Consider the following 16,821-nt stretch of genomic DNA (forward strand, 5'->3'; position numbering starts at 1 on the left):
AATCCTAAAACATCCATTGTCAAAATATTTTTCTCCTGTACCATAAACAAAGCTCTGCAAGGTCACAGGTGTTCATGGTTTACAGAACTTCTGCAAATATCTTCGTGAGAGAGAAAAGTATCTCACGGGCTTAGAAAGAAGCAAGAAAATTTCTTGCTAACAGTATTTTTGTATCCACATATGGTGTCTGCTTCCAGCTAAATCTAGAGGAATATGGGCCAGTTGGAGAGAATGCAGTGGAAATTGGAAATGTGATCAGAGAGCTATAGAATCTGACCAATGAGAAACTCATGAGGGAATTTGGGTTATATTCCTCTTTGGTATTTTCTCTAAGCCCTGTATATACTGAAGGAATCTGTGGAGAAACTGTACCTGCGAGGATGAGTAAATTTAATTGCTTTGAGGGAGACTGAGTAGATGTGAGGGGTTATTTAAGAAAATATAGGACAACCTTTTGTGAGGAAAAGGGCTTAGATATCTGACTTTCTAAGCTCCACCTTTATTTTTTCCCTCCTACTGCAGTCCTTTTGAAACCTTAATAAACCATTGGTTTAAATGTCAAGTTCTGCTTATTTTGGTCACAGTTATTGCAGTCTCAAAGGACTGGTTAACATTCAAATATATATGCTATCCAACAGCTCTAGATTTACCCACACCAGCAAATCAGGACATATCAAAGTAAGGAGGTGCTGGTCATAAACTACAAATAATCATCACCTGTAGTTGCTACCCTCCCTCTCTTCCTTCTTACCTGCAGAAGAAATTGTAGCTCAGATGCAGAGAAGGTGCTTCAGGCTAGGAGAACCAGAGATGTATTGTTACCATCTGCTGCTTGTTCCAGCCAAAGTGTTTCTTTCTCTTACTGTGAAGACTTGGCCACTTGAATTAAGTGTGTCTATTTCATGTCACCTCATAGAATAGAGAACCATCAAATATGAAATCAATCTCTATAGGCTGCAGTGAAGCAGCTGGCACCAGCTCTGCCTCTTTGATAGAGTATCACAGCATGTCAGAACACTTCAATGATAATTACAAAATTAATAAAGTTTGTGTGATGGACTTCAGGGTTAGAAGTTGGTCCCATTCCATGCAGGCTGGTCTCCATCCCAGTTAATCTGAATGGAGAGCATGAACCTAGTCACAACACACAGAAAAACTGAGAGAAAACATGCTCCAGCACAAATTCCTAAGGAGCCTTTTTTCTCTAGGGTTTTATTCAAAAGCTTGATTTTTCAAAGCTGTACCAGTATTGCTACATTGGTTGGCTTATCAGGATTTTCTTCAGGTATTCTTCCTCACTGCCTGCAGTTTTGGGTTTTTTGGAGGCACAATTGCCTCTATAAAGCACCTGTTTACTAGTGAAGCACATTCGTATGAAGAGTTCATGTATTGTTTTGCTGATGCAGTTAGAAAAGGACAGCATTATCACACAAAAGGTATATATGGAGAAACCTGTAAGTTACACCCTTATTTTTGCATTTTTGTCTTAATTTTAATCCCTATGTGTTTGTATTATTTATTTGTTCTTTTCATCACAGGTGCAATAATTTTTTCAGAGCCACACAGAGATGCCAATCTTGGCAGGGAGTCAAGAATGCTCTTTAAAATGGTATTAATTTGTTTACCAATTTCTTTCCTTAGAGACCTCAAAACTGAATAAAGTAGAATGTCATCAAGTGTGTTAGTTAATTTGGAAAGCCTACATTATGTAACTGATAGGTGAAGTTGAAAAGCTTAACATAGTGTTGTTTTGACAATATGATAGCATATTGGAGGTACTTAGGCAGTGGATTGTACTCAGTCACTGAAATTTTATTAATGACTAATTCAAGTTCTCATCTGGGGGTGAAATTGCTTCAAACTTTTCTTCCAGCTCACCTTGAAGGATGCTCTGAAGTGTGTTAGTGGGAGGGTTATGCTGTGGTTGCCCAGGACACTGATGCTGAGATAACTGACAAGACTTAATTTTGTGGTAATGAGTTGTGTGATTGTTGTGTTGGATGGGGTTTTTTCCCCTTGGTTTTTTTTGCTGTCCCTTGTGACTGACAGATAGGAGCAGCCAGGAAAAGCAGAGCCTAGACCTTTAATGGAAATAAATATAACATTGGAGCCATTTATAAAAAAATCATACCTAAAGGATACTTCTTCAAACTGAATCCCTGCTGTGCTTTTGACAGGGAAAGCTAGACTTTAACCATCTCAAATGGAAAATTTCAGGGAGACATTATTAAAAGTTTTAGTGGGATGTTATGTCTCTTGGCAGGTTTTGATCTAATTATAACCTAATGGTTTTGGTCATTATCTGTGGAGAAGGGAGCAGATTATCACTGAATTTAGTGACTGTATGGTCACCAAGGTAGTTTTCAGTCCATTCACTTACCTGTGGCAGTGGCAGCTCTTGGGATTGCTCTTAGGGAATAAGACATGCTTTTGGGCTAGCTTTTCAATGATGTCTTTTAAATTTTTCTAAACTATGAAATCTGAAAAATCAATTGCACCAGTGATGAAAAGAATGAAGGAAAAACATAAATGCATAGGGACTAAAGATGGAGTCACCAGTACAAAACAAGTTTCAGCTAACAAGAAAAGACAAGAGGGAAGGATCCTATAAATGCAAAGTAAGGAGATGATGGGGGAGGAGCTGTCACTTTAAGGTAGGCCTTAAAATTCTAGTTGGCTCTTGGCTCTTCTTTGTCAGTAAGTGATAAATAGATGCTGCTGGGAGAGATGAAAACACTGCTTTCAATAATTCAGCCTAAAGCAAGGCTAATGGTAGCCAAGTATTTAACAAAGCAGACCCAGTGCAGAGATCAGGTTGAGAAGTACTGAGATCAACAAATCTGTACTTAAATTATCAGAACCTGATTTGTCTACTGTACTTTTTAGGACAGAAACAGAGTAGTGTTTTCTTGTCATGTGATTTCAAGAGAAATGGAAAGAGCTAGCATAGTACTTTTATCTAAAAAAAGTGATTTTCTTGGAACTATCCATCAGTCAAAATTATTTTGTCCATAGAGCGATTAGAGAAAGACAAACACAGAGGAAAATATTAATGTGACAACATTAATAATAAACAACAGAGAGAAATTTTGGACTGATCCAGGTAACTCTCCCATTGGATGGAGGCATGGATATGCTGTTGTTTGAAACACTGCATTTCCTCATTACCAGTAATTGGATTTTGGAACCAGTGAAATCGTTTGCAGGTCAGATTTGAACTTCTGGTTACTGCTTTTGTTGTTGATTCAATTAGGGCTGTAAATTATATCAAGGGATTATCTAATGCCTCTTCTTCAAGGCAGGATACAGTCGTTCCCTAGGGCTTTGTTAAATTTATTACCACACCTCAGATTACTTTTCCATAAAATACCCCTGCTTTGCTCGAACTTCCTTTTAAAATTATGTTCTTTCAGACCTATGGTTACTCTTAATTCTGACAAAAGCCATATCTGGTATTCAAACAGTTTTCTGGGGAAGTCTCTGCAGGAACTCTGAAGTATGACTGTGCACAAATGCTTCTCTTTACTGTGTGCAGTATGCATGTAAGGGTAACACCTAGTTTCCATGGCCAGCCAGAGCATTGGGAAAGAGAGGTTGTAATATTGGATATTGGTCCCTTCCCTTTTTTGATAGCTGGTAGTATTAATTTGCTACTTCCCACTGTTGTACAGAAAAGTAAACTTGGTACAGCTGTTACTTAGAAAAAAATGTTTGCAAATTCTCCTTCAAATGTATTCTGCTTGAGGAGAAGATAAGTAGAACATTGCATGTTTACAGTGCAGCTGAGATCATTGATTGGTAATTGGACTCTTTTTTAAAAAACTGAAAGCCAGCTATGATAGGCTTGACAATAAAGAACCAGTGCAGAAAAATCAAGACTAGAAACAAATAATTTAATATCTCATTCTTTAATTCTAGTAACTCATTAAAGCAAGAATTCTTCCATTAGGCATACCAGACACTTCAATACTGTAAACCCGGATGAGTGCTGATGTTTAAAATTAATAACTTAAGGAGATCTCAGTGTTTCATTCCTCTCTGAATCTCTGTTTTACCCTTTTCGTATAGGCTTGGCCTAGAAAGAGGTGCAACAGCTAAAGAAGCATTGGATGTAATAGTTGCTCTGTTGGAAGAGCATGGGCAAGGTGGAAATTATTATGAAGATGGGAGTTCGTGCCATACTTTCCAAAGTGCGTTTTTGATTGTGGACAGAAATGAAGCCTGGATACTGGAGACTTCTGGAAAGTATTGGGCAGCTGAAAAAATCACAGGTTAGTTTAGCACTCACAGCAAATCTCTGTTATTATAAATACCTGTAAAGAGCTGTCATGGAAAAATTGGTCTTAGAGTCAGTAAGTTTAAATAAGTGACTAATTAATGCAATTTTAGACTTCTGTATTTGTGCTACTATGATTTTTTTTGTTACGTGTTGATTTGTGTTGGCTGACGTAACTTAGCGTTTTCTGTGAAGATGGAGATTGTTGCCTTTATGCATAAACTATATAATAATCATCATTTTTGTATTTGACAGGTGTATTTTCCCAGATTTATTTCCCATTGGGAATATGTCAAGTGTTTTTTTGATGGAGTTAATGCCCAAATTATTACTTACAAATCTAAAATACTGTGAGAAAAGGATATGCATTGATAGTTTTGACAAAAGGGCTTTTTTGAGGTGATAAATTGAATGGGTTGCTGGTGGTGGTTCCTTTACTGAAATAGATATACTCCATATCCCTGTTTTTTAAATGATAGTGCAAAACAATACTTTTCTGCTCTTTAAACTTGTAAATGGTTTCTTTTTCTGTGTGTGTGAAACCAGAGCTGCCAAACCAACTTCTAGAATTCACTAGCTTAGTGGTTGAATTTATTTAAAACTTTTCCAGCATATATAGGCTGCCTTAATGTAATATGATTGTTTCAGGCCTGTATTTAATTTATTCTCATCTTGGTTTTGAAGGAATTTTTATTTTCATAGGAGTAGAGCTTTTTAAATGTACTCATGTTTGAATGAAGTGAAAATTCAGAGTATTTATGAGGACTTTTGTCATCCATGACTTGAGCTATGACAGATCCACTCAAGTCTTTCCTTATTTCCCCCTGAAGGAAAGGTAGGAGATAGCAGATATGGGAAGGAGCAAAGAAGTAACACCAGGCTGTGCAATGTTGTGCAATGCCATCAAATAGGAATCAGTAACCTTAACAGAGGTGGTGTTTTCCCAAGTAAAGCTTGTATTTTAAGGATACCTACAAGTCTTCTGGCATGAACAGATACCAAACCAAGACTGAAAATGCTGTCCTGATAAAACCCTAGTTCTGGAAAGCAGCTGACTCCTGAGGTTCCTGGGATTATGCAGTGACAGCCTGCCTTCTTCTCTTGACCTGCCTCACTGATATTTGAAGAACAGTGGGTTTTATTTAGCAGTTTTAGCTGCATCAGCAATACATAACCTTCATGTCCTTCTTCCCAGCAAATAAGCTGTTGCCTTCATCTGCTGCTTGCAGCTTTTTGAAATGGTTCTGCAGTTCTGTTCTGGTTTTTACCAGCACATTGCTCTTCAGGAGGTCCCTGTGAGCTGCAGATAAGTAGTTTCCCTCTCCCACAGCCTACCAGGAGGAAAGGCTGCTGGCCCTGTAAGAACTCTGTATTTCATACTTTGTTCAGGGGGCTCTTTTTTGCAACCATAAGTGTGCCTCTTAAGCTTTCAAATGAATGCACAAATGCTGCTAAAACAGGGAAAATGTGTCATTCTCCAGTATGAAGGCATATCTTTTCCTCAGAGTTGTTCTAATATTACTGCTGCAGGACTGTAAAGCTTATAGTGTTTATCAAGCAGCTCTCTGACAGTAATTTAAGGATAAACACTTCAAAATCCTTTCTATTACTGTTCTTTGAGTGGAAAAATTTGATTGATAAATTTTATTTTTTTGTGGTGGATCAAACCCGTGAAATATTATTTTGCCTGAGTTAATAAATGTAGTATTTAAAGAGCTCCTAAAGAGTGGCTTGCCTAGCTGGACATGAACACAAATACTCTCATCACTCAAGTGAAGAAAAATCCCTGAAAAGTGTACTGTTTGAAAGTGTGAATCAAAATAAGCTGTCAGTCACCCTAGTGTAAGTCAGAACTGGATGACAGGGACTTTTTTTGCAGAATGATGCACAGAACTTCCTGAAGTTGTTACCCATTATTTAAATTGCATGCATGAGGCATTACAAAAGCGAGATTACTTTTTTGGAAGGCAGTATTTAAAACTTCCACGACAACTGGTTTTGCTTCTGTTTAAGAAATGGTTTGTGCCAAATTCCAGAATCTGTGTTTATTTTAGTTTATAGTTTTATCTTATCAGCTCTTTCTCTGGCTTGCAATACATTTGCTTTATTCTCTCTGAGGGATATCTACAGCAACCACTGCCATGCTGTGGATATATGGTTGTAAGCACTGTGGTATTTTTGAGAAAAGGAACTTAAAAAACCCTTTAGTATTCTTTGGAGGCTGCTTACACTTCTTTTTACTTCATGCCATTTTAAAATCTAAGATTAATTTAAACCTATCTTGCAGCTTACAGTGAAATTGTTTCTCAACTGGGAAGCTTAAAGCAATTGTTAAGATTTTAAAAGCATTTTCCAAATTCTTAGGTTTGAAGGGCAAGGCAGGTTCATTAAGTGCAGCTCTGCTGAAATATATTTTGAAATCAAGTCCGATCTCAAGCCTTGTTGTGTCTGTGGAATATGCCACTGGAAAAAAGATTAGGCAGGTGCCTTTGGCATTTGGATACCACTGTTGCTTTGTGGTCAGAGCATGTGAGGTGTGGATTGGGAAAATGGCATTCTGACTAAATCTCGCTATTAATCACAAGTGTCAGTGTCTCAGCAGGGCACAGAGAATTGAGCTCTGCAACCTGCAGTGATTGGTAATTCTGTGTATGTGTAATTATATAGTTACACAGTCATGCCAAATGTAAATCCTAACCAGTGGTTTAATTTGTTTCCTAATTGAAATGACATTTTCCTTCCAGCTTCTCCCAGAAAAACTGTATTAAGGCTCTCTTTTGATATGTGACTCTTTCTAGAGGGAGTGAAATGCATTTGCAATCAGCTTTCATTAACTACAAAAATTGATGCTGAGCATCCTGAACTAAGGAATTATGTCAAAAGTCAAGGCTGGTGGAACGGAGACTCAGACTTCAATTTTTCTGAAGTGTTCTCTCTTGCTGATGGCCATTTAGCCTGTTGTTCCGGCAGGGAGAGCCTAGAAAAGCAAGGTGGTAAGTGTTGAGCTATCTTTCTGTGGGCACAGTGGGTTTTTTAGTCACTGCTGCCTCCTTTTCAGGCATTCTGTTCAGAACTGCATGTGACTGAGAGCACCTCTACATGTGAACTGTGTAGGAACGAAGATCAGAACTAAAGACTGTCCCTAAACTTGCCACAATTTAGGATGAAGCCCTTAGTGTCACCCTCAAGGTTTCAAAACAGGATTTCAATTGCAAAGTAACTTCCTTCAGTGTTTTGATGTGCATGATGTGCCACTGCATTTGTGCTTTCCTGTAATTTTAGCAGCCCTACCTAACACTAAAATTATATTATTATTTAAAAAAAAAAATGGCCTCACATATTAAAGATTGAGCTGAGTGGAATCTGCATTTTGGGGAAAATGTAGATTTAACCTTTTGGGGAAAGTTTCAAGATCATAGTTAAAGGAAGAACAGCTGCAAACTGAAGTTCCTTTCTCATGGCTGAGCGGAATGAAGCTGCTGGAACAGACAATGTGCCTATTCCCCACAATCAAAGGAAGGGTTTATCTCCAGACTCAAATTTATTACTGACTTCAGTTCACTGCAGCTGGCCAGCATACCTCTGAAATGACCAGCCTGCAGCAGTGCATGACTGACATATATCTGCTCTTTCATGCATGAAAAACAGCACAAATTATCATTTTCTAAAAGGCTGTTAACTACAGATGTGAGTTTACTAGAGTGTTGGCATTTTCACATGTTGGCAAATGTCTAGAGAGTATAGAGGTGAGATATTTGTTGCACTGCAGAGTTCTTGCTAAAGCTGTACAATTGCAGGGAGAGTGGTTTGTGTCTGAGGCATATACAGTAACTCCAAGGGCCTATAGGTAAAAGATCCTAATAAACCTGGATTATAGCACTAAAAACCCTGAGGGCCCCTGCAGACAGATGGCTGTGGCTGAAAATCTTGCAGGCTGCTGAGTCATTCCGTGTCTCCTGGTGTGCTGAGGAAGCTGTGCATGGAGGTTTGAGTCACTGCAGAGTCTGAGAAGGTACAGGGGCAGAAGCCTCACCTGCCAAAGGAGCAGTGGCAGAAAACATGGAGCGGCCATGGGGGCAAAGCTGTGAGTGACACAGGCAGGAAACACAGTGAGAACAGGGGATTCTTGTAGATAGGGGTTTGGAGAAAAATCTTGGTGCCTAGGTCTGCTGCTGTAACATTCTGTGACTGCAAGATGATGTTTCAAAATTTTGACTGAGAGATAATTGAAAGTAAGAAGTGGAAGATCAGGGTGCTCTCATTCTGCCCTGCTTGGGTAGAGGAAAATGGATGTTTTATGTAAGTAATCTGTTCATAGTGACTGCTAAAGCAGTATTACAGCCTTCTTCCTGAAAAAGTACCTTTTTAATAACATTTCTCCCTACCTGGCAATTGTCATGCCTAATTAATGCTTCCTACCATTCTCATTTACTAGCTAGGCAAGTTCTTTCTGAATGTTCATTATTTAAGTAGAAACTATTAACTGGGATTTGTGACATGCCCATGTCAAGTGTCAGTGGCCATTTTAGGCCAAAGCTTGTTCAGGCTAAAATCCTTACCTGGACTCCAAGCCATTGAACACTCAGGAATTTTTTCCCCCCCTCCATATAGGTGACGTTTCTGCACAAGCTATGATTGATGTCCTGCGTGACAAGGATAGTGGTGTCTGTGTGGACTCTGAATCTTTCCTTACTACAGCTAGCATAGTGTCTGTTCTGCCTCAGGACCCTAGTTTTCCCTGTATTCATTACTTCACTGGCACGCCAGACCCTTCAAGGTAAGCCACAGCACTGGGGTCCCTGGGGTGCAGAGCAGGTGATGGGTTGAAAGGTAGTAAACAAACCCTGCCACCCAAACTGGAACATACTTGAAGAGCATGTTCTAACCAGAAATGCAGTCAGTGCTCTGTGATGTGCAATCTGACAGTCCTGTGTTACCAAACTGCATCTTGCTGCAATTCCAAACGGACACCACTGGGCTGAAACACTGGATCTGGAACTTTGCCTAAAGTCAGAGCTTCCAGGGGAAATGCAGTTTAGGGAGGACCCAGGAATTCCAGTGTAGTTGCTTTCCACTTGGAAAGTTGTTTAGATGATGAGGCTGGGGACTTCCCAAGTCAATTCCTTGAACAGGTGGGTGCAAAACGCAAAAAAATGAAGTGTCTTAACTATCAAAGAGGGGTTGTGTACTCTAGGCAGCTTCATATGACATCAAAATGTTAACACAGCAAAACATCTGCAAATTGCTGGTATCCCAAGCATGTTTTTTATTGGAGGGACAATTTCTAGTTGGTTTACATGGTGTCCTCTCTAGCTGAAAGTATCTGAGGAGATTAGGGAATTCATGGGCTGGATCATCAAAGAACTAATGAATTATCTTGTATTTTAAACAGAATCCACCTGGGATTCACAGAAATTAAACTAAACCACTTGCAGTTATTCAGGAGATCTGCCACTTGCATTGAGGTAAAGAGGTTATGGGGAGAAGAAGGTGGTGCCCTTGAACAGCTGACAGTCATTCCTGTAAGAGGACTGGTAGTAATCATTAGGTTTTACTGAGGGCTGTGGAAGTCATCCATGCCAAAGGGACCTTCCACCCACCTTGAGTTATGTAACTCAGATTTTCAGGGTTAACTGTCAAGTTTAAACTTGCTTACCCAAACTTTTCTTTGACTTGATGCAAATCCTTTGTGATAAAAAGGAGCAAGGCTTCAAATTATTGTGTTGGGATTTCTGTCCTTTTGAACATGGAAAACCTAGCTTTTATTGAAAGCCTCGTCTAGAGACCTTTCTTGCTTTATTCTACACTGTAATGCATTTAAAAAGCTTTATTTAAATGCAGCTAGTGAGTCATGTAAATTCTTAGTCAGCAAGGCTTCGTGACAGTGATGGAAAGGGTAGCAGCACTGAACCTGCTGACTGTACACAGGCAGTGGTTATTAATTGTGTGTTGCAGAAGTCTTGCACTTTTGGCAGGCTCTTCACTGCAGAATGCAGGGTGCTTTATTGTTCTGTATCTAAAGAGAAGGAAGGCAGTTGTTCCATGCCAAAACCTACTTTCAGCTTCTCAGGAATGAAGATCCTACATTGATGGGGTTTTTTTGTCTGTCTCTCTCTGGAGTTTAGATCCAAACTCAGCGTTGAAGTTGTTTGAGAAGTGTCACAATATTGGTAGCCATGTCTTCCCCCAGCTCTTGAAGTAAAGTTCTAAAATGCTGCTGTTTATATGCCAAATCCTCTGATATTGAGCAAGATACGTAATCTTCCCTGCTCCACACAAGTGTTTATTTATGATTTTAATAAAAATTAAAGCTGGAAGGAGGAGGAGAGATGCCATTGGGAACAGAGGAGAAAAACTGATGTGAGGCCGAATGTTGAGATTTGTTACAAAAAACTTGAAGAAGAAAATCAGTGCTACTCTTCTAAAGAAGTGGCAGAACTGGCATGAGGACACCAGAGAATCTTATAGGTAAAAAGGGGTAATAAGGTTTTACAATAATTGCCAAACCCAGTTCTTTTAAAGCACATAGATTTGTTTTGCTTGTGACCAGTACCAAGTCTCTAACCTTATCCATGCCTAGTGTAGATGAATTACCTGTGCTGCTCTGTATGTGTTGTTTTAAAATAGCCTGGTGAACATTTCAATAACATATATGAGATCTCTCTTATTACTGCAAGCAGTAATTCTCATTTCTTTCAGGTCCATATTTAAACCCTTTATTTTTGTCGATGATGTAAAATTAGTACCAAAAGTACAGTCTCCTTCTTTTGGCAATGATGATCCTGCTAAAAAGATACCTCGATTCCAGGAGAAACCTGATCGTAGGCATGAATTGTACAAGGCACATGAATGGGCCCGATCTCTCCTGGAGAATGATCAGGTAAGAGCTGTGGGACCTGGAATTAAAGAATTGAACTCAATGTAGATTCCTAACGCCATAATTTAGTTCACAGTCACTCACTGAAAAACATTCTCTGAATATTCTTAGAATCCTTGTAAGTTGAGCTTGAATAATGATGGCCTCTGAAGGACAAACTATTCTGCATAGTTTTTGTTATCCTGAGAGTGTTGCTCTGTTTCATGACTTTTACAAAATGCAAAGTCAAACTGGTAAGCTGATTATCTTGTTCAGGCCCCACTGTGGATATAGTCTTTTTAGTGATTAGAACACTGGATGCTAGTGCAACCTGGTATCAGAATTATGTGATAGGATGGCAGCAGGAGTGTTATAATTTAAATTATATGATGGATTAAGGACTACATAGCTTGGAAAGGTATTTTTCTTGAAGGAATAATTTGCACTTGACAGTTTTGCAAGTCTTGCATTTTGCAATTCAATGCATTTCTGTTAATTTTTAAGATTTAACTGACAATGCCATATGAGAAGAAACAACACTTTGCAGAGCCATGCAATACATACTTGAGGGCTGAAAACCTTCCATTGTAAAAACTTAAAGTGTTGAAGATCTCTTATGCAAATAATTTTGGAATAAGTCAAGAAGGGGATTGTTCTGTATAGCTTTTCCAAATGGTTGGGATAAAACTTTTGGTGTCATTGGGCAGGTAGTTCAATAACTTCTCGACATTTGCAATTACAACTACAGCAGTAAACTGGGTACGTGGTTTTGAGGTAGTGAAACAGAGGGAGAGACCACCAGGGCACACCAGTCAGGCTTTTATTGGTATTCAGGCAATTTGTGGAAGACCCTCACATGGTTGTGTTGAACTTCCACAGAGGACTTGCTTTCCTACCATTTCCCTCTGTGTGTAGTTGCATGGGTCAGAGTCTTGCTGTGATCGTAACATTCAGACTTACCCATTATTGATTAAGGAAGCTATGATAAGCTTTGCTGGTACAAACGTTATTGAAATGCAGTTTGGGCTAGATTTTTGATTTCTTGGAATGGTGTAATTTAAAATATGTGGCCTCTGTGGCAATTTTGTTTTAATGTGCAGCTGGCTCTCATATCATTATGCAAGATGTTGATTTAGGGAAGACGTAGAAGAGGCATCTTAGCATCTTGTGAACTCTTGCCTGTTAAAGTCCCCACAATGTGACACCAATAGTTGTGGCAGAAAAGGAAATGCAGTTTCTGTTCAGGCTTCATGCTATAAAACCTGCCCAACCAAGAGTCTAAACCTTGGATGAAGTGCTCTACTCTTTCTGGACAAAATGTTGAGGAAAATCCTGAAAAACTCAGAACCAGCACTGATTCTAAATGACTTTTTTTCCCCTGAAACTCAGTTTTGAAACCTGCAAGCAAAACAAACAGTGCTTCTCCATGAAAAAAAAAAAAAAAAAGAGTTTAAATAACCTTTGGATTAAATGAAATGACACCTTTTCCAGGAGTGAATTTTCTAGAAACACAAAGAGTAGTAAGTCAGAATGGCACACAAAACCTCCCTGGGACCTGGAGTCTTAATACTGTTACATGACGCATCATTTCACATCTGTTGACCATCTTGCAGGTGTTGATTTGAGGGATGCACATGCAAACATGACAATCCGTACAATTCTTAGGGCTTCTAGTCTTCTCATATAGTTCTGTTTGTGGGATTACAAGTTTAAGAACTTGATTTATTATATGTACAAGCCTTATATAATTTTCCTCTATTCATCTTTCACCTTCTTCCTTCTTTGCTTTAAACATAGTGGCTCCTTTTTTGTTGTTTTTCTTAATGCACAAAGTGTCCAGGACTGTTCCTTTTAGCCTTTGGCCATCCAAAATAACTAATAACAGATATAGTTTGTAATTAAAAAGGCTTTTCCATTTTAAAAAATATTTGAAAATGTCTCTGTAACAGAAGAGAAACAGTAAAATGCTTTAATGAGCCTGTTTGCTGGTTAACTGAGTTTGGTTGTTTCATGCCTTTAGGATAAAGGCCAGAAACTGATGAGGATTATGTTAGACCTTGAAAAACAAGGTTTAGAAGCAATGGAAGATATCCTTTCTCGTACAGAGATTCTGGATCCAGCTGAAGTAGTGGATCTCTTCTATGACTGTGTTGACACAGAACTAAAGTTCTTCAAATAAAGTAAGCAAACAATTCTTTAGGTACTACTATACCAGTGAATGTGAAATGTTGGGTCCAATTCTGAACCTCCTCTTTCTCTTTTACACTAAGCTGAGGATGTTAAGAATTGGGTTCAAACCCACCTGTCTACTTGCTCAGGTTGTCTCCAAAATCCCTTTTCCCTATGCTGCATTGCAGGTGATTTTTTTCAATTGCACTCTTGCTTGGAATGGATTTTCAACAAATTTTATCTCATTTCAGCTACGGTGGCTATTGTTAGCCTTTTCACTGGAAGACTGCAATGTTCTTCAAGCCTTGAAAGAAAGTCTTCACACTTGTGATTTTACAGGAAAAAACATTTCTAGAGGAAAAAATGTTACTTGCTAGCTGTATCCAGTTAACAAATTGCTTTCCTTTGTCCAATCTTGTGGTGTTCCTGTTTGTGTATGTATATAGTGAAAGGAGAAAGTCACTGACTGGTCCAATTACTGTGTGCATGCTGGCTAATTTAGTACAGAATGTTAAAACATGTATGTTGGGCAACCAATTAAAGTAAAGATTAACTTCATCAGGCTAATTGCCATACTGTCATTGAAAGCAATCTGGTTTTCCCTCTGTTGCTCAGGACTAGGCTTGCAGCAAAGCTGACTTGCATTTTTCTCTTCTTGCTAATTCATGCAGAGTTGAAATGGTAGAGTTGAAATGACAGTTTGAGACGGGCAGGAAGGTAAGTCCTGGTTCTTGACCTTGTTGTGCTGGCCTCATATGGCCGTATCTGGTTGCAGTAACTCCGCACCTGACATTATGCCTGTACAAATTATCAGAATTAAGTCACCCAGGTTACATTCTGCCTTCACCCTCAGCCAGCTTAGGGCAGCTTGTGTTTGTGGTGCACCTGGCTGCTGCTCCAGAACTGAGTACAGAAGTGCAGAGCCAGCCTGGATGCTGTAGACATCTACACATATTGGCTCTTAAGATGCAACTGGTAAGGTGTCAGATTTATACACAGGCTACAAATTTGGAATTTTTTTAAGGAATAGATACTGGACATTGATAAGTACCTGGATATTCTCCATCTTTCTGCCTTTGTACTGCTGAACAGTTTTAGTAATCTCTGTTGTGAGATACATGGCTGATGAATCCATTAAGGACCAGCAAGTTGCTGGTGGGTGTGGCAATCCAACTGGTTAGGCTTAGAAATGGCTGTCCTATGCTTCCTTATATTAAGTGCAGTGCTGCAGCATGCTTCCCTTCCTCCACAGTCTACAGGCAGACCTGCTTTTCATTGTATTTTCTTCTTGTGGAAGTGGGATAGGGCAAACACTGAGAATTAAACCAGTAAACACTGTGTCCAGTGAAGATGGTTGGTGGGTTTTTTTCATAGAGGAGATTGAAAGAAGACGTCCATGTCTTTAATAAGTGGAAGTTAACATGTGGAGTTAAAATCCTTCACTGTTTGGGAAAATGGATGGTGAAGAACCACAGGCTTCTGTATTGAGGAAGTAAAAGCTCCTTAGAAAGCAGTAACACCTCAAGTTGAAACTGTAAGAGTTGTGCATCAGGGAAATAATCATTGCCATATTAGCACACTGCATTCTCAGGATTTTTTCAATGACATTGTTCCACTCAGACTCATTACTTTGGTATTGCCTTACATGACAAGTAGCAATTGGACAAGAAAACATGGAGCCTTTTCATTTACAGAAAACAAGCAAGAAGGTATTTTCTCTTATGGCCTACCTAATAATCTCCCATTCACAAAAAAATCCTCCCATGCTGTCTATCATAGGACCAATTCCTGTGTCTTAAGTATTTTAAAGTGTAGACAATGGGAGAAGAAAATACGCAAGTAAACCCTGAAATTTAGCCGCTCTGTATGGTAGCCAGAGGAGGGGCTGACTGCAAGAAGCACACCTGATTTCAGAGAATGTTGTGTGGGATGAAGCCCTCTGAAAGAGAAGTGTGCTTTTTCCAGCTGCCCATAACTGAAATAAATGGATTTCCCATGAAATCACATCTCCTGATAGGACTAGCTGGGTATTTCTGAACACCCAGGGAACAGGGATAAAATGATTGCCCCAGACAGAGGACAAAAATTAGGATAAACCACTTCTCACAGCTATTTTGCACAACTTGGATCTCTAATCTTTGAGAGTTAGGAGGGAGGCAAGATGAAAGAAGTGGGTGTTCCTGTTAAAAACATCATATATCTTATTTGCCTGTTTCTTAAGAAAGAAGAAAGCAACACTTGCAATTATCTCATGGGCATTTATGTCCGTATTTGGAACTGCTTATATGATGGAATTAATAAATGGTTTTGAGCACAGTGATCCAGGTAGTAATTTTCTAATAGTATGTTGATTTTGCTTCAGTTGTGTAGTGCATTTAAAAACAAAACCAAAAAACATGGTTGGGTGCAGTCAGTATAAACCAGAGCAACTGCATAGTCTTAACATTTCCAGTGGTCTTGAGCAGAGCTGTGCCTCAGTGGAAGGACACAGTGGGACTTGTGGGAGCAGCTGCCCCAGGGTGAAAGCCAGTGTGATTCTCTGTATCTCCAGAACCTTCAATGGAACTTGAATGACAAATATATGGAAACAGCATTTCAGTAATGCTAGCAAATGCACACAGGATTTCTAGTTTCATCCCTGAAAGATGTTTATTTCTAAAATACCCAAAGCATAATAAAAAATGGAGTAAAATTTTCTTCTCCTTTATATATATCTGCTGGTAGGTAGTCTAGCATTAAGTAGTTTTAAAATCTTTAGGAAGGTACTTACTACAAAGCAGTACACAAATTTCAGAATAAATGAGAGCCAACAATATGCCACCTTTAATAGTACTATAACAAAATAGTTTTTAAAGCAGTATTCAACTTTTCCGGTTGTTTGAGCAGCAATGTAGATGTAGACCCCTGCTTGTTACTATATTCATGCATATTTATCAAGTAACTACAATAATGACAGTGACAGTATTGGTCAAAGCATCACCACTTTTTTTTCATTTTTCTTTTCACGTGATGTACAGCAAGGTACCATAATAGGCTAGAAAAAGACTAATGTTGCTTTCTTGGAGTCCTGTGGGTGAAAAGCTTCTTACCCCTACACCATCTCACACCATGAACATGCATGTGTGTGGGAATAGTTAGAGCATAACAGAGCTGCTGTAAGAACAAAGAGAAAAGCAGGGATGTAAAGATGCAGTTACCTGTCTTTTCTAAGTAGTTTTGTTCAAGGGCAACACCATGGGGAAAGATCATCTGTGATCTATAACATTATTGAGGGGAATTGATGGCAATTATATAAATTAATGCCATAACTGAAAGAGCCTAGCTGTTAGCACCAGACTCACCCTGGAATAGCAGTATTCTTTTTCAAGTTTGTGAATCATGGAATCATTTATATTGGAAAACAACTCCTGAGATCATTGAATCCAACCATTAACCCAGCACTGCCATGTCCGCCAGCAAACCATGTCCCTGAGTGCTGTATCTACAGGTCTTTTAAATACCTGCAGCTATTAAATGGTGA

General features: G+C 39.0%; 1 protein-coding gene across 1 annotated transcript in view; it reads left to right on the forward strand.

The window, feature by feature from the left end:
- The window catches only part of SCRN1 (secernin 1), a 39,262-nt gene extending 23,641 nt beyond the window's left edge, over nucleotides 1–15,621 (forward strand). Inside the window, exons 4-9 of the mRNA XM_032108861.1 lie at nucleotides 4,069–4,271; nucleotides 7,075–7,269; nucleotides 8,888–9,053; nucleotides 10,976–11,156; nucleotides 13,153–13,312; nucleotides 13,553–15,621. Of these exons, the coding sequence (XP_031964752.1) occupies nucleotides 4,069–4,271; nucleotides 7,075–7,269; nucleotides 8,888–9,053; nucleotides 10,976–11,156; nucleotides 13,153–13,311 (904 nt within the window). The 3' untranslated portion in view covers nucleotide 13,312; nucleotides 13,553–15,621. The remainder of the gene's footprint in view (nucleotides 1–4,068; nucleotides 4,272–7,074; nucleotides 7,270–8,887; nucleotides 9,054–10,975; nucleotides 11,157–13,152; nucleotides 13,313–13,552) is intronic.
- The last annotated feature ends 1,200 nt before the right edge of the window (nucleotides 15,622–16,821 follow it).

Source organism: Corvus moneduloides, chromosome 1 (genome assembly GCF_009650955.1).
Source record: "Corvus moneduloides isolate bCorMon1 chromosome 1, bCorMon1.pri, whole genome shotgun sequence".
Taxonomy (NCBI): domain Eukaryota; kingdom Metazoa; phylum Chordata; class Aves; order Passeriformes; family Corvidae; genus Corvus; species Corvus moneduloides.